The sequence below is a fragment of the Micropterus salmoides genome, unplaced genomic scaffold (genome assembly GCF_014851395.1).
Source record: "Micropterus salmoides isolate LMB-PRFRI ecotype aquatic unplaced genomic scaffold, ASM1485139v1 Ms_hic_scaffold_10, whole genome shotgun sequence".
In the NCBI taxonomy this organism is placed as follows: domain Eukaryota; kingdom Metazoa; phylum Chordata; class Actinopteri; order Centrarchiformes; family Centrarchidae; genus Micropterus; species Micropterus salmoides.
The window spans coordinates 3,205,420-3,228,066 of record NW_024040041.1 but is presented as its reverse complement, the minus strand read 5'-3'; the positions used below and the strand labels follow the sequence as shown (position 1 = coordinate 3,228,066).

The 22,647-nt window shown below is 42.8% G+C and overlaps 1 protein-coding gene across 1 annotated transcript; it reads right to left on the bottom strand.

Moving 5' to 3' along the window:
• Positions 1-7,536: 7,536 nt before the first annotated feature.
• hoxb9a (homeobox B9a) lies at positions 7,537-22,439 on the bottom strand. Its single transcript, XM_038739731.1, has 2 exons — positions 18,439-22,439; positions 7,537-9,536 (listed from the first exon to the last, which is right to left on the bottom strand). Exons 1-2 carry the CDS (start codon positions 19,049-19,051, stop codon positions 9,301-9,303), a joined length of 849 nt encoding a protein of 282 aa, XP_038595659.1. The 5' UTR covers positions 19,052-22,439; the 3' UTR covers positions 7,537-9,300.
• Between the last annotated feature and the right edge of the window lie 208 nt (positions 22,440-22,647).

The window sequence follows — 22,647 nt, the reverse complement described above, 5'->3', positions numbered from 1 at the left end:
TAAAATAATGAAATGACATCTTAAACAATAAACACTCAATTGTATTAATATTATATTCTAACCTTTTATTGATTGCATCCATGATTCTGTTTGATATTGATTGTTTCCTTGTTTGTTTTTTGTTTGTTTGGTGGGATTTGTGGGTTTGGGGGTGGGGGGTAAAGTGAAAGTATAACTGCGTGCATCACCTCCTCTGTGCCAGTGAAGTCCAGTTGAGGCCAGACCACCCGTTTTATTACCGCAGATGATCGTTGCTTTTATGTTTGAGGGTCCTGGTGTGTGCGTGTGCGTGTGTGTGCTTGTGCTTGTGCGTGTGTGTGTGTGTGTGTGTGTGTGTGTGTGTGTGTGTGTGTGTGCAGGTTGCTAAATTACAGGCTGTAAACAGTCTGTAAAAGCTCTTGTTAACATTATCTGAAGAGAGTGCGGCCCAGTTTCACCCCTCTGGAAAGTTGAGCCCCCCCCCCTCAGTCTATCAAAGCGGTGTGAAATCACAGGGAAAGAAAATAGCGCGAGATTTAAAAAACGAAAAAATTGATTGTAGGCCTAATAACAACAACTACACAGCACACCCTGTCTGTGGGGGTCTGCTGCCTGGGTGTGTTTTTGGTGGAGATTTATGCCTTCAGCCCGGACTTTAAGGATGCATCTGAGTTAGACAAAGGGAGCTAGGACACACACACACACACTCATACACGCACACACACAAAACCAGACTGCAAAAAAAATACCCCATTGGAGCCAAACGGCTACAAAACCATAAAACTCCCAAAGCTGAACAGAAGAGCAGGAGGAGGAGGAAGGAGATGCATCCTCCCTTCCATGCTGCTCCAATACAAAAGTAGCACAAAATCAGTTTAGGAGAATCCCACTATTTTTGGGTTTTGCCTGCATATCCAGGCCTTTCCATCCCTCTTGCGCATCTCTCCAGTCTACAAAGTCTGACAGGTATGACGAGGCCGTCACCTTCATATTTGCTCTTCGCGCCCATCAATGCCACTTCAACACCCAAATAAAAAATCAAACCGGATCTGAAACTTTTCCTCTAATATTTCCTCTCTCTGTGTGTCCCCCCCCCCCCCCCCCCCCCCCCTTCTCTTTCTTTCGACGTGTTTGCTTTACAGCCGTTTAGTTCTTAACCTTCAGAAATTTATACGCTATAAACTTTTATTGCCGTCATATTCTTTTATTGCGCAGCACCGCATTGGATCCTCTTTCTCTCCTCTTCTTCTCCGTCTTCCTCTTTGCTGTTTTTATGACAGTCGGCGGCGGCTTCTTCCAAACCGCACTCATCCGCTCCCGCATCCCTCATCACCCCCCCAACCCCTCCTTTTTTTAACCTTTTTTTTTCAACCCGTGAGCTCGAGACCCCCGGTGCGTGCAGCACATCCTGCTCCTCTCGTGCTGTTTGTTTCCGTGTTTGAAAATAGGAAGTGTGCAAAACAACTGACGTGAGAAAGAAGAGGAGGAGGAAAGAAAGCTGCAGGAGCGTTATTAGCCCGACGGGAGAAATACTATCAGATTTTTTTTTTCAAAGTAAAATAAAACAAATGAAACAAACCCTGACGGCGTGTTCGGCCCGGCGGAGTCCACTTGTGCTTTTGCAGTTACAGAAGAGATAAATGCAGGAAGCCTCATCCTTCCTGTGAAGCTCCACCGGGCGACTCACAGCAAGAAATCAAACTGGTCAGAGATTTGTGGCTTTGAAACACAACTGTGAATGCAGATGGATGTGAATCATTTGGAAGAAACGGAGCGGTGGGTTGTGCATGTTCCGCGGCTCTAACCGTTTCCAAAGGAATGGGCCAACAGGGGCTAGCGATATGAGAGAGTCTGCTACAAGTTGACATCTTAATTTGAAACTTTAGTGGTGAAATAATATTAGTTATTGGCTACTTTTTGATGTAGTCTAATTTAAAAAATTCGAACTAACTTTTATAACTTCTTAATATTAGGCTATATTATTATATAATATTGCCATTATTGTTATTATGGGATTTGGGTTTTAAATGTTTCAAAATCACAGCCTAGTGACCTTTTTCATTGTGTCTGTCGTTATTATAAAACATAATATGATATAATAATAAAATTGTTTTAAAATAATCCAATAGTAGGCATATTGTCAGAGCATTTATTATTTATTTGTGTGTCTTGTAAAACGTTCTTTAAAAGAAATTACTTTAAACCAAGTCATCCAGGCTCTCTCAAGCTTTCCCCTGAGAGGACTGTGGAATGAAAGCTTTAGAGAAAAAAAAGAAGCTAGTAAGTGTGTTTCTTAAGCAGGGGGAAACATCTGTTTTCAATAATAATTATAATCTAGGATATTATTACAGAAAGCGATGCGACATGCTTATGTTGTTCACATATCATTGACGTTATATTTGAAGTTCATCCAGTCAGAGGCAGCTGTAACATGTACACATGTGCATTATTATTATTATTACTATTATTATTATTATTAGTGATAGTAGTAGTAGTACGTCTACCCAGCCAGAAGGAGCTTTAAAATGGGCAGTGTTGTAACTGCTTTATTTGTATTTTTTTCCTGCCAGTGATGTTGTGTCATGTTATTATTAATATATTTAGTGTTAAATATATGCCAGAAGGAGCTGTAACATGTGCACACACCGTTATTATTACCACAGGCCTATAATGTTTTTCTGCTCTCTCCAGGAGCTGAAAAGTGTGCCCACTGTTATTATTCATATATTAATGTTATTATTATGTTTCTATGTCCCTACAGAAGGAGCTGTAACACATGCACATGCTGTTATTATTTCTGCATTTCATATTATTATTATTATTTCTGTCCAGTCAGAGGCAGCTGGAACATCTGCAGAGCAGCCAGCAGCATTTGGCTTGCTGTCCAACTGTTAATGAGTCCAGAATGGCTGATGTGATCTGATCCATACAACCGTTTGCATCAGCGGGACCATAACTCTTTGAGAAAATTTATGAATATGAATGATATTCTCTGTTGCTTGATGAATTATAGAAGCTGTGCTGTGTAAAGCAGATCAGTCAGTGCAGGGGGGAGTGGGGGTGCTGCTCTGGGCCCCCTGCACTCTAACATCCACCCAGAGTGTGTCAGTGAAGCCCATTATAACCTGTAGACTCTGTTTTAATATGAGAGGATAAAGTGAAGACATATTGGATTGGCCACGTTCGCCTGGGTTGAAATATGAATTTTGCCAGGGGCGTCACGTGGTTTCTCTTGGGCAGCCTATTTAGTTCAGAAAGTATCACTGAAATGATGAGGCCTGCACCTACTTTGGCCACACAGCTAAATCACTGCACAATGAGCCAATCTGGATTTCTCCATTGCTGGGATATGTTACAGAGAAAGGGAGATATGAAATGGGGGGGGGGGGGTCGTGTGACAATGTGTGCGAGACAATTAACCACATCCAACAAATGACTCAAGAAACAGACTCTCCTCTATCCAGGTTTCTGTGTTTTCCCAGATCCAGACCACCCTGTGTCACAGTGGTTAATCAGACACTAAGACTGTTTATGGATGAATATGACAATAGTTTGTCACCAAAGTTGGTTCTACTGAGCCCTCTATCGCTAATCTTTCTAAAGGAATCCATATAAAAGACAATGGTTTTGGTGGTGAATACTGTTTTCCGTTGTACCATAGCTACAGATCAGTACTTTCTTTCTGTGGAATTACTGCTATATCTCACTTTACCCAAATAACAGTACTGCTGCCCCCTCTCCTTCAAACGTGACCATGATGCCTCCCTGGTGTTTCTCTGCCTGCATAACTGAAATGTGAATAGGTGTTGTTGTGTGAGGCTCCTGCTCGCTGCATTCAGTTGCACACTGTTCCATGTGTCACAGCAAACCCTCCACCTCTCTCTCTCTCTCTCGCACACACACACACACACACACACACACACACACACACACACACAGTTGGGTGAAGCAGCTAGCAGTTGCTGGCCTTCAGCAGCAGTGGGCTTAGGCTGGTGGGAGGCCTGCAGCAGAGTGCAGGGCTTCTGGATTTAATGAAGCTTCGACCCTTCTAGACCTCTGAGAGGAATCACAATCATCCGCCTTCGAGTCCGCAGATGGTTTATGGGATGGCTTTGTTGGTGCCCGAGCCTAGATCTGCTTGAATCCTGAGGCCTCATTGGTTGGGCCCAGCAGTGCAGGGTGAAGCGGAAAAAAGGCTGTGCTGAGACTTTGTTCACAAAACATGTCTACCTCTTTACGATACTAGGGCTGTTCACACTGCTTTCACTGACAGCACTGTTTGCTACGAATAATGCACATACTGTTACAAAGAAAGTGGTAACACTTTATTTCAACCCCCCATTTTAGCATTTATGAGCACTATATAAGACATTGAATAAATGTTTGTAACATATACGCTGTTTTGTGTTTATCAGTGTATTTGCCAACAGTTATAACTCCTTAATATTTGCTCCTATGAAGTACTTGTAAGCAGACCCAATGTGATTTTAAGTGTTTATTAATGTATGAGAACTGTATATACCAACAGTTAGTGAATGCTTAATAACATAATACAACATACTTATAATTCCATGTAAATCCACCCATGAATGAGTCTGAACTGTCAAGGAGAAAGACTTATTCAGGTGCATAATACAATAATGTCATTTGTCACACTGTGTTATCAAGCATTCATTAGGCTATGTGTGTATTGACCATTTAAGGGATGCCTGATTGGAGGAGTCATAATTGTTGACAAATGACTCAAGACACACCTTAAAAATGTGCTTGCAACTGCAATAGTAGGCTAAAGTTATAAAACCATTCTGTGAGTGTTCACAGTACTTATACATCCTTTTAATGAAGTGTTACCAATACTGCTGCTGCTAATGCCAGTGTTAGTGCAACCACCCCTGCTACTGACATTGTATGCTTAATCTTACCAGTAGTGGAACTGCAATTACAAAATGGTCGTTGTGGAGCCATACCAAAGCTACACTCTCCGTGCTATTACTTCTAGCCCTGCAACACTGTCTGGAGCTAACACTGAGGGCATGTCCCCAGCAGGGTTTCTGGAATTTAGACATTCTGCAAAGACAGAGCAGCATTTTAGGCTGACTCTGATGTCTTCTAGGAAGGAGAAAGAAAATTCAGATGGAGACAAAGTTTGTGGAAAATATATTTGAACAGTTAAATAAATTGACAAAAAGAGAATCAGATTTTATTTTTCAGGGTTCCTTTTTGTGTATACACCATAAAGTGTGGCAAAAGCAGCAGCAATTGTCATCATCAGATCATTTGACTTCGCAAATACAACCAAAATTACCACAATTATCAGAATACATACTTCAGTGAACTAATCTGATGAAGGAGCCACAGCTGAAAGAGTTACTGAAGTTCCCTTTGCCTCTGTCCCTGTTCTCTTACCATCATGTCATTCATGCTATGTTAGTCGTTCTTACACTATGGTATGAACAGCAACAAATGGCAACTGTTAGAGCTTGTGCTAGTTCAACTTCAAGCCCCATTATAACACTTACTACATCATGTGCGAAGCAAGAGAGGAAATAGAGATCCTGCAGCCCTCATCAGACTCTGTGTCTATCAGTCATTTGGTGCAGAGACAAACACAGGAACCGCAGCGGCTTCACAAGCTCCTAATGGACGGATGACGACGCCTCTAATGAATGCACCCATCATCTGTGTGTGTGTGTGTGTGTGGGGGGGGGGTGTTTATGGGTTTATGACAGTCTTTTGGTGTTGCAGCCAAACAGACGCCCCTCTCCTTTAAGCTACAGTGTACAACTGAAGACACACATATTTTAAACACATGCTGGCTCATCTGCCTCTTTCTCTCTTCCCACAGACCAAATTCAATCTGGAGAAGTACGAAAATAAGAAACCAAAAGGAAAGCTCAGCTGCTCTTCCTGAACTTCCCCGCTGCAGCCTCATTCACACCGGAGAACATCAGAAAATGAGATCGTCCTATAACGGAAATTATGTAAATGCACGATTTCAGCTGTAACTCACATATGAGCCCAACGCCCTTCATCCCCGGATAACCTTCTATTTAATTAGCAGTGAGGAGCAGCAATGGAATGACACGAAGCGTGGTCGTACTGTAAAGTCTCGTCTTTAATAGGAATCCAGCATCCGCAGTGCCATCGCACAAAGAAACAAGAGACAACAACACACAGAAGATAATTAAACATACAAATAGGGTCTGGAACATTTCACATGTAGGAGAAGATCAGAGAGACTGGACTTTGCCTGCTCGTTAATAAAGCCTTTACTGTGGCCACATGGATTAGATTTGACTCATTAAAAAGGCGGTCGGAAAATAAAATGACTTCTGCGGCTCCATATTCCTCTACAGCAAGGACTCCAAAAAATGTGTTTGACAAGAGAGTAAATAGCCTACAGGAAGCGAGAGAAAGTCATTTTAAAGGCAGAAAGGAACAGAGTCAACAATTAAAATAGAAATGATAATTTATGTAGAAGCTCTGTTTTAATCAAACCCTTTCGTCCTCTCTGTCCCCATAGCGGCATTCAGCCTACATCAGCAGAGTCCAACTCGTTACTGTTCACCATTTAACAAACCATAGACACAAAGAGCACATCGGACTGACATCAGAACAGATAATTCAGACAGTCGGCACAACAACATGGAAAATCTAAAGAACATGACAGACAAAAAGGAAAAAAATAACATCTATAATACAGTCAGATGCCATGTCCCAGAAAAACAAACAATATTCAGCATATTGAACTCATTCCAATAAGAAATACAAGGTTACTCATTTCATATACAATAAATTAGAAATATTTTCTATCAAGAAACTTCTATTAAGTAGGCTAGTTTTATTTTTTTCAGTAAGCATTCCCCTCCGAGATGTAACACACAAAGAGCTAAACGACGAAAAAACGTCTTCAAATGACAAGGGACTCGAGGCATGCGCAAACCATGTAAACATTTTAACTCGCAAATAGAGGATGTGTTGTCGTTGTTCATCGAGAAATTGTAGCGCTTCTCTTTTTAAGACTTTGCAAACACTTTGTATACCCGTTCATTTCTGCGTGTAAATTAAAAATGAAAAGACCATAAACGAAACTAGAGGCAATATCCAAGTGAGTGTAACTACATATATATATATATATATATATATGTGGGTTTGTATTTTTTACAATGTTGGTGCACAGGCAGCCTTTGTGGTCTGCAAGCCGCAACGTCCAACACCACACACACGCACACACAACGTTGTTTATGGTCTGTCCATAAAACTGCCATCGGACGCCATTTAACTGCGCCGACACTTCAAATAAAGCCATAGTGGCATGCCGGCTATCCAACATGGCATCTTCATATTTTAACACTTAGATCAATAAAATTCTGCATAAACCTAAGTCTAACCAGATCATACCCCGAGCTGGTATTATAAATGTAGACACAGTTGCTGAAGCATTACGCACGGGATTAAATCGACAGTGTTCTGCTCTGTGTGTGGGTATGAACGTGTTTCAGAACCTCTATAAATGATATTTCCAAAATGAAAAAAGAAAAAATTAATTTCAAAAGAAAAAATTAATTTCAAAATCGACGCTCTTTCTTCAGTCCTAGTTTGCCTTTGGAAACCGCTGTGACGCACACTATCTGTATGTTTCCTGAAATGAGAGGGACACCCGCCTTGCATAGCAGATAATACACAACATTGTATGTATAAAAATAGAGCTGAATCTTTCTGAAAATGAAATGTAATGAAAGACTGAATAAAGACTGAAAGGTGGTGAGCGAGAGGATAGAGGTTTTTGAGTCTGCGGGCGCAAACTAGTGCTACACGCGCACAGGGACTTTGTGCGCACTAGAATCTGGAATTGCCATTTTTACATCTTTACTGCAAACTGCTAGTAAACTAAACTAATTAGCAGCCATGGAGGAGTTGCACTGACCAGTCTAATTAACACCAATTTGAGACACATATTTACACATTTAAATGCTGTTTAAGAGTGTCTGGTGAGAAAGCACGTACAGAGAAGAAGCAGGCAAAACTATTTGGAGTATCATCTGAAGTAAATTCAGGTCAGTGTGGTGGGGGTCAAGGCTTACTTCACCTGGATAAATCTGACTTAGATTCGGCCAAAACTGATTATTGGTGCATGGAGCATAGTTTCAAGAAGGGTGAATATGATTTTAAAATTGGTTTGCTTTGTGCTGTGTTTCCTCTCAGATAAACCCTGCTAACTCCAGGCCCTTGTTTTCCGGAGCCGTCCCCGCTATTGATGGCCGATAAAGGCCGCAGATGAGCTGCAGCGCATAAAGCATCCAGAGAGGTAGCTGAAGGGCGGGGATCCACGAAATCGACAGCAGCCTAATCGGATCCCCGGTTGCTGAGTCGGGTTAACACCCCATCACTTCCCACCCTCCTCCCCGCCCCCCTCCGGTATCTGCTCATTACTTAGGCCGACAGCCGGGAAACAAACGGTGGCTTGCTGCTATCAGCGCCGGCCATCGGGCGCTTTCTAATCAAATTCTGCCAGCAATGAGAGTAGAACACGAAAAAAGGAGAAGAAGAAAAAGAAGGATGAAAATCAGTGTGTGCATCCCCCTTCGTTCCTCGTGCTTATTAATGGCCGCGTGAAACCCTGGTTTCAGCACCTCCGCCTCTCCGGTGTCAGCGACGGAACAATAAATAACTAATAAAAGAAGGAGCAGGCCCGGAGCTTGAGAAAAAAGAATACCCCCCGCCCTCTCTCTCTCTCTCTCTCTCTCTCTCTGTTGTTGCGTTACTGTGCGGTTTGCTGCATTGTTCCCTCCCATAATGTAGCCTATTATCAAAGCCTAAATAATAACGTAATATAGAACTATGAAACTAACAAGAGCCATCAGTTCATCAAACGAACAGTCCAGTCCGCAGTTTTACCGACCCATTTAAAGGAGATGAGGTCCAGGGGGAATAGCTGCTAGTCTGTGAGTTTTTCTCCATCATTCTCCATGACCACAAACTCAAATGTTTCCAAAGTTTCAGCCTCCTTCTAACATCAGATGGAGCGTTTCCGACCTTCCTAAGACTTCAGCGTGGTGACGTCCTCAACGTCTGTCAGCGATCAATAAAGCCATTGATCAGTTGTAGAAATCGATGTGATTGAACTGAAGCTCACGTGGTAGTGCCTGGAGGTTAAAACAAATTGGAAACAGCAGATGCGGGTGTGTAGTTTTGCTGTTCTTGGGAAGGCCATTTTGTGTTGTAGACAAAAGACATTTGGGACTTTAGGTTGGATACATGGTGTGAGCTTGCGTGCATGTGCGTCTGAATGGGTATGTGCGCGCGCGAGTGGGTGTCCCGCTAGTCCTTGGGTTGGTCCTTGCTCTGTTTCTTCATTTTCATCCTCCGGTTCTGGAACCAGATCTTCACCTGCCGCTCAGTCAGGTTAAGCGCGCGCGCCACCTCATGCCGCCGGTCCCGCGTGAGGTACATATTGAACAGGAATTCCTTCTCCAGCTCGAGCGTCTGGTATTTGGTGTAAGGGCACCGCTTCTTCCTGGAGGAGCGCGCATGTAGCCAGTTGGCCGAGGGGTCATCTGGAGGAAAAGTGGAGAAAGAAAAGAAGGTGGTTAATAATATAAAAAATAAAATGCACCAACTCTTTCCAGTTCCCTGTCTTTTGTGAGTTTTATAACATTTTATTAAAGACGACAAAACACTCCTTAAATAATCAAAACAACATTTCTCCGTGCGTAAAAGTTGGGGGAACTTTGTGTGGAAAAGCTTGTTTTATTTGACACCACGTGGAAGATAGACGGCTTGCTCCATCCATTCTGCAGCCTCTGTGCAGGAGGAAGGCACCATGGACAAATATGAAGTGAACACCGCAATATGCAGATTTTAAAAAAAACAAGCGAAACGAAAACAAGTAGCACAACACTGATTAAACATAGTCTGATCCCGATGTAGCTCACTGATAAACGGAACCAGCTTTGAGAACGGGCTCAGACCAGAAAATACACCAATCTATTTCACAATTCAAAATATAAAAAAGAGACATGGTCTGTTTGTCTGTTGTTAAATCACATTTTGTGATCAAACACAGTAGCCGAAATTTACTACGCGTGATGACAGCAAATACACAAAAAGACATTAGGGAAGATGTTTTCCAGGCCTAATACTGGGGTTTTTTTGTTGTTGTTTTTTGCGTGAGAATGAAGATCACATTGGAGCTGAGCACACTGTCACTGCGCCATTTCACATTGCTCCTAAATTAGTAAACAGAGTCAAATGTAGGCTGATGGGATTAGAGCAAATGTATTTATTGTGTTCTTCCTTCATTTTTCATTAGGCTTTAATATGATTTTCACACATTTCACACAATAGACTGTACTGAACACCTTACAATGGTGAGCACAGCAATTTTCTTCACTAATATTTTAAAAACGTATTATCTTTCCATACGGAGTTCTTTCAGTGAATTTAAAGGTGATAAAATAAAGGGTCTGGGATGACACTCCGCTGCATTTTTCCACACCAGAATTGCGACAAGCACCAAAGCGCATGAGAGAAGATGTGCATAGAAACTTCGGTTTTGTGGGAACTTGTGTTTAAAATAGTAAATAATGCTGTAGTGCGTAAATATAGAGGATCCGAAATTGGATGCGGAGAGTAAATTATGAATTATTGTCTAGATTTTTTTTCCATCTCTGTCTCTCTTTTTTCCATATGCCTTGTTTTCCACAGGCCACCCTGACTCCTCCACCCTACTACCCCACCCCTCTTTATAGCTTTGGGTAATTAGCAGAGATCTCTTGTTTGGGAAGCCAGGGTCTGGTTTGGGGCTGAAAGCTATCTGCTCTTCCCCTCTGCAAAGCACTGAGGCATCTCAACTATGAGGCAGCTTGCTGGGACTGTCAAGGCAGAGAGGCTCTCCAAAGGACAACTCCACCATGAACAAAATAAGAGCTTTTTATGAGATGTTCCATCCCTTTAACATTCAGGAACAATATGAAAGGCAAGAACTGGTTTTGGTTCATTTCCACTTTTACATCTTCTAAATAAAACCTTCAACCAAGAGCACTCATTCCCTGTGGTTAGCAGAGCCTCTTCAATCAAGCCCACAAACAGAGTCCTACACTAGCTGGAGTTTGTAAAACCAAAAAGAAATTCAATGTAAACAGGTAAAACTTGAAATTCTCACTGGGCAAAGCTATGTCTTAAAATTCTGTCTGAACAGTTAAAACATACAAAATGTGTTCCAAAAGCTTAAGGACCATCTCTGATGATGAACAGAAGTGAGGAGCAGCATGCAGAGCAGAAAGCAAGACCGCACTGGTGTTTTCTTTAAAACTGCTACTGCTACCATCTCAGTCTGCAGTGCAATTCCAAATCTGGTGCAAAACCCAAATGTGACTCAAAGAGAGAATTCTTCTCTGGATTGACTGTTTTTGCTATACTAAAGCCTTCCAGAGGCAGTGTAAGTCAGACTGAATGGAACAGCGCACATTAAGTCTAACCATCAGGCTGTATTTGGGAATATAAGCCCCATCTAAATCAATTTGGGCAACATTAGGGACAAAAAGCTTTTCCTTGTTGCTGTCTAACCTCAAAAAAAGAGATGTTATCCTGGCAGCCAGGAGCAGCAAGGGGTTATAGAGGAGATTTTCTGTCTCTACGTAAAATGCAACCTCAGTCCTCTGGCCTAAAACGGCAGAAGAGATGATCTTATCACTCACAAGTCATGGGGCACAGCCTGAGCTTCAGCGCCTTTTGACGCCAAGAAGGGAGAGATTAAAATGTGTGTGTCCCTCCCCGAGGAGCAAGTCTTTTTCCTAACTGGTGTTGGGTGGAGACTTTTTCTGTCTTCAATTTCACTGGTAATATTTTACAACCGTGACAATCACACTTGCTATAATGCCAAGGCAATTCACACAACTGCATATGACATTCATCACTAATTTCATTCCTCCCATTTATGAACAAAGAACTGTTTTGTGTGGAACCATGAGAAGTGTTTGTGTTTGATCGGATTTATCTAAGTATAAATGGTTTACATCCAAATGTGCTGCCATACGGAGATGAAAAGTTAGGAATGGTGAACTATAAAAATACTTCTGATTGATACGAATGTAAAAAAAAATTTGAACTAGAGGTCAAATTTTGAACTTTTAAGTTAAAATTAAGAGACAGTAAGTCATAATGTTGAGAGAGCAAGTAAAGAGTATTAATTAATTAGTATTAAGTCAGCATTGGAACTTCTTTGTCACGATTTGAATTGAAATATACATACATTTGACATACTATCTTTTTATATTACACATTGTCAATGTTTTTTGACTCGGTATGAGTATTTTTTTAACAGCATTTAATGTATTTTTTTTCTTTTCTGTTGGGGCACACACACAAATGAACACACTGAAACTATGCTGCAAGGCCATCAGTTGGACATGGTATAGCTAAAACACATCAAACTTGACCAGCTCTTCATCAAAGAGTCAGTTTCCTTAATCATTCTGTCTATCTTCTGTCTTCCAGGTTTAAAAGATTAAAGTAGCATGTGGGCACAATGAGCGTGTGAACAGATCAATGATCACTGCAAAACTAGTTCTCCAAAATCTAATCAAGTGATCGTTAAAACTGAGCTTTATATTCGCTGAATTTGAACGAACACAACAGTCTATTCAACGCCCTAGTTGTGGAGAAAATCCCACATATGGTAATCACTAGGCATTTGTTTTTGTTTTTTATAGAACAGAGAGCTAAAATAAGAACGTAAGCTTATTTCAGCATCAAAAAGACTTGAAAAATTGCACACTTTGTGGAGTCAGCCGTGGTGGTTTTCTTCATTAATGTGAACAAACTCATGATGAAAACCTATCCAATTCAAAAAAGTAGAAATGAAGTAGCTAACATTTTGTAGCCTACTTGTTAGCAAACACAAATTTGCAGTAATGTATCAACAAATAGGACCCTGACTTTTCTTCAGGTCTTTTCTGCATCACATGTGAAGTTGAGAGTATGTTGAACAGATCGAGTCAGCTGGGATTCTTTCGCACAAGTTTCTGTTTGGTTTGGTGGTTTGTAATTGCAAAGCCAAGATGGCTGCCAGGGATGTGCGCTGCATCACCCAGCCTTGGTCCCTGTGTGGATGTGACAGCCTCCCTGTGTTATTCTCACCAGCCGACTTGGTTAGCGGCTATCATCAGTAAAGACGTCCTTAATACCCTCTGGAATCAATTTTCTCCAACATGGCCAGTATGTAGAGGATCGATTTCATCTCAGAACAAAATAATGCCTGGTAAAGAGGTGAGGAGAAGGCGGGGTGGGGGGTGTATGGTGCTTTTGTCACACGGTAAAGTGGGTGCTTTGCATTCCCCGGGTGTATAATCACCTCCAGGACCATCCATTACGCTCGGAGCTGTGCTGACCGTGACTGTCACCCAGAATGACAAACCGGTTGAGGGGCTGGGAGCGGTGGAGAAAGGCGGTGAGTTGGGGTGGTGGTAATGATGGTAGACTGTTTTTCTCTAAAGGGTGGGGGGTTATGGGTGTATACCTTGTATAGTCCTAACTTGACTTTTTGTCTTTAGGCTACATTGATGTATCTGCAGAAACAAAGTGTGGCGTGGATGTCACAGGTACATGGATGAAAAGATTGATATTCCCGTAAAGCTATGGTCCTGCAGCACATTGTGTCCAGTCGTGGGCCAATGTGTGTCTTTGCCTATGTGTGTGTGTGTCCACAGTGATGAATGCTGTTTGTGTGGAAACAGTGACCGAAACAGCTACAAGACTAATATTGCATCCCGTCTCGTTCTCCCTCCCTTTGCAATTTCACCCTAATAGTTCCAGAAATTGACCCCTCATATATCCGAAAGGCATGTTATTACATTTCCCGAAGTCGTATTTTATCTCTCCTCCCAACACCCTCGCCCACCCCAACCCTTACACCCCATCTCACCCTGCCACCAACAGCAGCACGCCAATTAATGGGGTTGTTCACCCAGCGTTATAACTTAATAAACTTCAGGGGTAATAACTTTCTCACTCTGCCCGGCAGTGGCAGCAGCAGCACAAAGACTGAAGTGTAATCTCGTAGTTTGTTCTGGATGGCTGCCCAGTGCCAGTAACACAAAGAGAATCTGTAGCTGGATGCCGGCTTTGACTGGACGTGATGTTTTTAAAGGTAGGATTCCACAGCGGCCATTTTGAATACCAGAGGACGGAAACTCGGCTTAGATTTGTCCTGCTATGACGTGCCAAGATGCAGACGTTGCATAACTTCTCAGATTCCCTACTGAAAAGTGCATCAGAAACAAGTGGATTCAAGGAGTCCTAGTTAAGACTTTCGCATATTAGATGACCCGTATTAAAAGCTGCCACATCCTGCCTTCAAGCAAAGCTTGGGATCATAGAATTCAGCCTTTGTTTGTTTGGAAGTGGGAGGCATTACATTTTTAAGTGGATAAAAACTGTGTTCTGTTAAGTATGTTTCTCTTTTTGGCAACACAGTAGAGGTACCAACTTATGTGCCTTTAGAACTCCTGAAACACCAACTATCAGCCAAAATTCCTTCCTATTATCAATAGTGGAAAGCACTTCCAATAATTCTGCCATGCTGTAACGTTTAGCATGCAAGCAGCTCATAAAGTCAAAGCTCTCAGAGGAATTTGGCCACTGTTGTAGGAACACTCTCAGGCAACTTCTGTGATTATGTCTGGTGGACACAGTGTACAAAATATGACTTTGAGCCAACATGAAACCCATTGTGCCACCATACCATCCAGGCAACAATGACACGGCTCACATTTTCAGCACACCCAAAGTTATTGTTCACCAGCCCATGTGAATAACCAGTGTTGTTGTTTCTCTTCTCAGTCTGTATTTAAATTGCCATGCATTGCACACAAATGACTGACATCATTAATAATGATTACCAAGCAGTAGCAGATTTGGTTTCTTTGTGGGACAGAGCCAGTCTAACTGTTTCCCCGTGTTTCCAGTCTTTATGTTTAGCTAACCTGCTGCTGGCGGCTCTTGCTTCATATTTACTGTACAGATGTGAGAGTGGTATCAATCTTCTCATCTGACTCTCAGCAAGAAACTGAATCAACATAGCTCCCAAAATGTAGAAATATGTCTTTAAACCAGAACAAAACAACCACAAAAGTGAACTAGACCGCTGTGAGGACACTTTAATGAGATTTCTAAATAAATATATTGTTACATGTTTGTAGATGTGTCATGAAAAACGCTGTCCACTTTTCAGGGGAAAGGTTGCTGGTTACAACTCTGTGATTGCAACACAAAGTAAGCCAGCACAGCCAATTGAAAACAGCCACAGCAATGAACCACATTGTGTTTATATTGACAAGTAAATTCCCTTGAATGTGACTACTACTATTTACATAGGAGAGACATACAAAGGTTGTACTAACCAACTGGTCTTTTAAAGTCAAGGTTGGGCGTTGCATGCTAATTTAGTAACCACTCAGTCTGTCTGTGTTATAGTAAGGATAACTCTGTTTATCCTGCATAGAGAAATATGTAGATTTCTGCGTTCACAGTGCTGGAGTGTCAAAATGGCTGCCATGAACAATAGAAACAGCCTTCACTTGCTGGATGGTGCAGCTCCCACTACCGACCCACTGACCCACTGCAACACAGGCACATCAAAAAACAAATAAGACTGATGAGGCTGTGAAACAGCTCAGAGAAAGTTTCCTAGTGAAGGCCGGTCTGCAATGGATTCCACTTTCAAAAAAACATAATCCATTACAGACGAGCCTTCACTACCACCGCCAGACTGGGACCCACAGTCTTACTGGGGGAAAGTCTAATAATTCAGACAGGAGGCTGCTGGGCTCCATCCAGCCCTTAACCAGCTCACTACTCTGATGGATAGCATGCTCAGATGCTGTAATAAGGTGGCTGAGGGTGTGCGCATGCATCTTTGTGTGTGAGGTAGGAAGAACTGTGTGTAGCAGTGCAGTAATAAAGTGTGTACATGTGAGTGTGTGTAGTAGCCTATTTGTAACTTGTATTTCTTCCCCAGAAAAGGCCAGTAGAGGGGTGGAGGCCTCCCTTCTTGCTCTCTCGTGTGCACAACGCACTCAAACGTATCAAACGCTCACGCGCTCAGACGCATGGGCCAGACTCATATGGCAGAATTAGATTTATCGGGCGGGTAGAGGAGAGAAGAGAGCCCGTTCACATCCAGCCTAGGTTTAAAAAGAAAGAAAGAAAGAAATGGGGGGAAAAAAATCTAATGAACCTATCTTTCTAGGGAGCTTTTTTCTGTCCCACCCAAAATAAGTCAAGAAGCTTTGGAAAAGAGCTTCGGACTGAGCCAACCCCGCCAGCAAGTGATGGATTAAATGTTGTTGTTAGTGCGAGTGATGATAGAAAAACAGAACAAACCCGTGTTGTACTGGCCAAACCCCCGACGGCTTTATATCAAGATGATGGCGATTTCATGACAGGTAAAATATTATTATTATTACAGAGGGAGCAGATGAATAAAACAGCAACTCACATGTGACTGTGTGACCGGAGGAATACAGACTATGATAACACCAAAGCAGTTGTGTCTGGTGTGAAAAGTTATGAAGCGACACCCGATGCCTTAAAGAGAGTACAGGCCTATATTCAATCAGCTGCATCTGCTCAGTGCTTTTGATCGCTTAAATAAATGGCCTGTGCTTACATTTTACAATACTTGAACGTTGAAGGTTGCAATACATTTCTTCAACAGTGAATCTGTCGGCTACTCCGTGTGCTAATCTTTTAAAAATAATGGGGAAAAAAACAAGAAAGGCAGAGAATTCGTCACAGTTTCCCGAACACAATTTCACAAAAGAATACCGTTAGGTGATTCATATGTTGGCAAAACATGTGGAGGAAAGACAAAGTTGATTTATTTTGTCTTCTTGCTACAGATTTAAACACCGCCAGAAGCCGCTGTGAGATTTACGGGATCCTGCTTTAAGAGTCCGGTGTAGCTCGTCCTGACTGCCCCCCTTCGCACGTGAGCGGAGTCGAGACCCGCACAGCAGAGTTAGTTCACGCTGCAGGCTGAGTTATGAGGCCTCTGCTCTATTGAGAACTAATCTAGCCACAGGGTCAATGATGGACGGCCTGGCTCCTTTTATGATTTTCAGAAGAAGACGGGCCACGCAGGCCAACCTCTGACATACATCTGATGTGTCCAGCTGATGGACAGTGAGACGTTTGATGAGGTGGGGGCGTAAACAACAAGCTGGGTCATCATTTTTATTATGTTTACAACTCGGTGCTACAGAATAGTGACGTTACAGAGGAATATTTAAACAGAAATGATACAATATAGACCTAGAGGCACCCAGACATGGGTTAAAGAAGGACAGTAGCTGAATATGACATGTTTTTAAATGAGTGGTTACATTAACGTGTAAAGGCTGTGAAAAGTGAGCTATATGAGAAAGATCAGGATGCCTGCAGGTCTACATACAAGACATAGCCAGTCAGCCGCGCTTGTTACAGACTAACTGACACGCGGAGCTTTAAAACGCTATGGACACACGCTCTATAATCTACCTTCAGAAAAAAAATACTAATTTAAAGTACCAACCCCTTCAAACAGGGCAGAAGTGCGCATGCCCTGGCAAATACATAAGTATAACAATCTAGAGGTCACCCAAACTCAACATCGTACTCAAACTACCAACAAACAGATAAATGTAGGCTATTTGAAGCTGGAAGGAAGGAAGAAGAGCAGCAGATTAGAATTGTTTTCAAAATCGGACTGTGATGTTTCTGTTGTTGTTTTTTCCATTTTTGTTTGCCCTGTCTTAGAGCATATGCTGCTATTTGAATAACATCCCTTCTGCTTTAATTAATTTTTTTGTTTTCAGAGGCAGTGATGCAAAATAAGTTGTTTTCTGATCATGCATGTAAACTTCATTAACTAACCGACTTTATTTGTTGGGGGGGGGTTTCTAGGTTATCCACATGTCCAAATGTCATATGAATGTAATCACAGCATCATACAAAGAAATATTAACATGCCTTCTGAACACATCTTGTTCAGTTAAGTCAAGACTGTGTTAGGTGTTGAAAAATGTAAATGTTTAGGCTTATTCTTGTTATTGCACTGGTTTTAATTATACAGTAGTGTGTTTATGTTATTTTGTCCACCACCCGCAGACTATTTGAAGGAGGCCTTTGTGCCACATTACAAAAAACTACGGGGAAACTGTAAACAGCTTAAGGTAAAGTCACTTACTAATGCAGTTATTAAGACTGTTTATGGGCTGTCCCAAGTACTCCGTTACTACAGGAGCCGGCTGGTAACACAGGGATGATAAGGGATATATCACAGTAAACTTAGAGAGCAGGAGGTGGGGGCGCTTTGGCTCTCGGCTCTTTGTTCTTGTTTTATGGCGGCATTAAAAGCATTTACAATGTCTTTCTCCGCTCTCCCTCTCGCGCGCGCTATTTCCTGCTTTAATAACTTACTTTGATCCAGGCCGTCTTTGTCCTCACTCCCTTCACAAATGTCCTTATTTTCTTCGAACCCTGCCCCCGGGATGGCGACCGGATGGTGGCTTAGCTCGCGCGCAGCCGTAGATGTCGACTCCAAGATGTACGTGGTGGTCTCGTGCTGGTGCTGTCCGCCGACTTTGGGTGAGATCTCCCCACCGAGATGGCCGAGCTGCGGCTCCAGCTTGACCTGCCCCGTCTGGCCCTGCCCCGGGACAGACTCGGAGCCGCGCGGCGCGCAGTCCAGCCATGAGCGTAGGTACCGTGTGTCCGCGGCAGGAACGTGCTGGGCTGGGATGTACGGGTGATAGACCGTAGGGAGGCCACTGGCACCGTGGTGCGGACTGAATGGGCTCCAGGGCGACGAGAAGACCGGAGGCTTCGGCTGGAAGCTGCAGGATGGGTACGACTCTGGATGGGGATGCTCCGTGTGCGCCGCGCCGCCGGGCTGCCTTCCGCCCGCGGCTGCAGCGGAGCTCGAGCCGGAATACTGGACGCTGGGAAAGCGAGCCGGGGTTGAGAGTTCATCGCTCTCGTGGCTTATGATGGAGTCCACGTAATAGTTGCTCAAAGTCCCAGAAATGGACATTCTCGGACATTATCTGCGAAACGCCGCCAGTTCACTAAATGGAGAACAAGAAGAGGCACATTAGGAGATTTTTCTTTCCCCCCTCTCCCTCTCCCTCTCTCTCTCTCTCTCTCTCTGTCTTGCTGGCTCGCCCCCTCCCTTCCACTGTCTCTCTCCCAACACTAGCCCCCTTCCTCCCAAACAACTTGCTCACTATAGCGAAACAAAGTGCTATACCCTACAGTCTCGCACTTTGCGCGGGGGTTTGTCAAGTCTGCGCGAGGTGCAAACTGATTGGCCGGACTTTTTCTCCGAGCTTGATAAAGCGTCAATGGAGTGTAAATCAAACCTGACACTGGCCTCTCTCTCTCTCTCTCTTTCTCTCTCTCTCTCTCTATCTCTCTATCTCGCTTTCGCACAAAACGATATCTCTCTTTAATAGATTGCCTCCCTTCTAAATAAATTGTCTTGTTTATATGCAATATGCAAAATGAACCGTTCCTCCGTGTATCTGGTCTGTGTATCTATGGCTGCTGTCAAGCTTCAATGACATAAAGCCGTTCAGTTCTGCTTGGTCTGGACAGTATGCATAAAATGCTGAAATGCACAGCGGAGACAATGGCTGACAAATAAGTGGCGCCATTATTTTTGTGTAGGATTTATTTATTCATTCTTAGCCTAATCAAAATAGATGCACGCGCATTTCAATGTGAAGCGCAGGAAACGCATTACCAGGAGCACATCCACTCTTGCTGAATTGTGTGCAAGCAATCACTTAAATCAATCGCAACATCAGTCTACACTGAGAACACCATTAGTATACGCGCCAGTCGAGTCAACAGTAGAGATATTTTGTATCCAAGACAAGATAGACAGTAAAATTCACGCCTAGGTGTGTTTAATTATTCACCAGCTTTCTGAAACTACTTGGAAGGTTTTCTGTGAGCTGCAGAGCCGCCTGACACTGTTTTATTGGCAGATTAACAGTCATTTCTGTTAACGAGCGCCATTAAATCGGGCCCTGTGTGGTTATGCCCCTTGTCTTTACAGCGCAAACTACTTCAACTACTTTTTTGGGGTCCGTTTAATACCATAATAAAATCCCAGATCAGGGCGGCTGCTTTGGTTTTATAGGGCTGATATATGGCCTGTGGTGGAGCGGACCGTAAACGAGAGTGAATCTGTTGCAGGCTTCCTGCCGGTCGGGTAAAGGGCGCTTCTCACTCAGCGGTCAGGCTGCCAGGAGTAAACACAGCTCGGACCGGAGCTCGGCAGTGGTACCGGGGACTGGGGTTGGACGCCGGTTGCAGCTTTCTTCTGTAACGGAATAGTAGGTGGCTCTGCTGGTCTGTGCCGGAGCTCCCGGTGGTGTCCACTTGTGGTCAAAGACTTTCAGTCAGCAGCGTTTGAAGGATAAAATCAGTCACTGGGCTTTGAATGAGGAGACAAGAGCAGCAGGCTGCAGTGAGTCCAGACATCTGACTTCTTGCTGACCTTTATGAAAGTCACCGGGACTGTAAGTCTTTATTTCTTTACAATTAACGCAGACTGGAGTCTTGGACTTTTTGGGGGTGGCGGGCTGCTAGCAGAGGCTATAAATCCGATCTCTCCGTCGCACAGAGACTACAGCTAACACCGTTATTTACGACGATTAAACATGAAGTACAGTGCTTATGGCAACCCTTATGGGGGTAACGCAGTTATTTACAAGGATGAAGGTAAGCTATAGCAGAAACATAGGGGATATGATGAGTAAGACTGAGAAGCTGACCACTTTCATTTCAGGATCAGCAGCAAATATAAACAAAACAAAACAAGAGTCCTTTAAACATCAGCCTCGACTCTGGCGCACAGCTTTGGCCTTTGAGCTTGAATTCACCACATGCCTCTGTTTTTCCGTCTTAAAGGACCGATTTGCAGCTCATCTGGATACCTTCCGTTGGATAACAGCGACCCAGTAAGGACCAGACTGATAGGCTGTACACTTTAGTAAAGGTTAATGTGTTAACCTGTGATCATCAAGTAACCTGGGTTTCTGCAAGTTTCAACTGGTATTTGAGATTTGAGTTGAATGAGCTTTAGTCATTACAAAATGAATGGTGTTCACGGGGAACAGCCTAGCGTTCAGCCTCATTTAAGTGATGGAGCACTGAATGTTGGAAAAAGTGCCTCTGAGGAGCACGTGACCGTTCAATTGTAAAGCATTCTGGTTTCAATATTAGAATCCTACACGTGCTACGCAGTGTTTTAGACATGTCTAGAGTAGAAATGATAATGTGGGGCGTCACAGATGCTCGGGATATTTTTTTGTGTGTCAAAATGGCCTCTCCATAGACCGCAGGCTGTGGGAATTTTAATTTTCGGAGGGCCTCCACCCTGTAGCCCGGTCTGCCAACCAGACAGCGTGTTAATTGGAGACAGTATCTGCAAACCACCTTCATTTTCCACACGTTGCCTCAGTGCTATGACAGAAGTGACTTAGACAAATAACCCAATCAACACATCCACACACAAGCCTAGTAAGAAGCATGCTACTATCGATAAGGAAGCCTTCACAATCAGCATATATGTAATGTTAGGAATCTTGTTTTGTTGTTGCACTTAACATTGGCTACATATTTCAAACGTCACGAAGTTAACTTATTTGTCCATCAGTCATGACGCAGAGAAATGGGGCCGCTGGGAGGCAAAAAAAAGGCAATCATGGAGTCAGCTCACTCTGCGCCGCTGTTTTACACCTCGTCCGAAGCCAAGTTGATAAACATGTAACCAATTAAAGCATTTGGGAAAGTGACACGCTCTCAGCTGACATGGAACGTCCTCCTATAACTTTAGATTTCGGTTTACACTCTCCCAATAAAAGTATTTACAGAACAATAAATTGCGTTTATGGTATCTCGCTTGTTTTTCTAGCATATGGTTTAATATTAGTTCCCCCAACTTATTGAACTGCCATAAAACCAGCGGGGTCATTAAAAGCAAGAGTGTAATAAAATTAAGAAACACAAGTGAACTCATCACTAAGAAGAGCTTAAATGTCAGCGCTGCAGTTTTTTTTTCTTTTTTCCAGCAGATTTTAAATAACCCAGGGAGCTGTGCCAAAGAGGCTGAACTGAGGCCGCGTTCATCTCTGTTGATTTGAAATACTGACACGTGAATTCCAGGCGGTGCTTTGCTTTTCCTGGAGCCAAAGCCTTCATTATATATATCTAGACCGTATTTCTAATTAGCCTAGAGTTTACACACATTCACGGGGTATTTTTTTTTGTTTGAAAGTGATATATTGTCTAGGAGAAGTGTTGGTATGCAGACTCTTATTTTAGGTTAAAATATTTGGACAGTTTATTATTGTCTATTAAAGTCTGAAGCAGAGCTCAGCTTCATAAAAAAGAAACAATTAACACATTCATAACTGCTCCTTAAATATTCCATCCATCCAAATGTCCCTCCCTTGACGGGATTGTTTTAGAACACATGTCAGATATTGTGTCAAATATGAAAATAATTTTTAAAAACCTCAACACGCAGCCGAGTGGGCCCAGACCCTTTCGTTGCTGCAAAGTAGGCCTTTTGAAGGATATTACTAATTTTAAATTGTATTTTCATCATACCCCAAA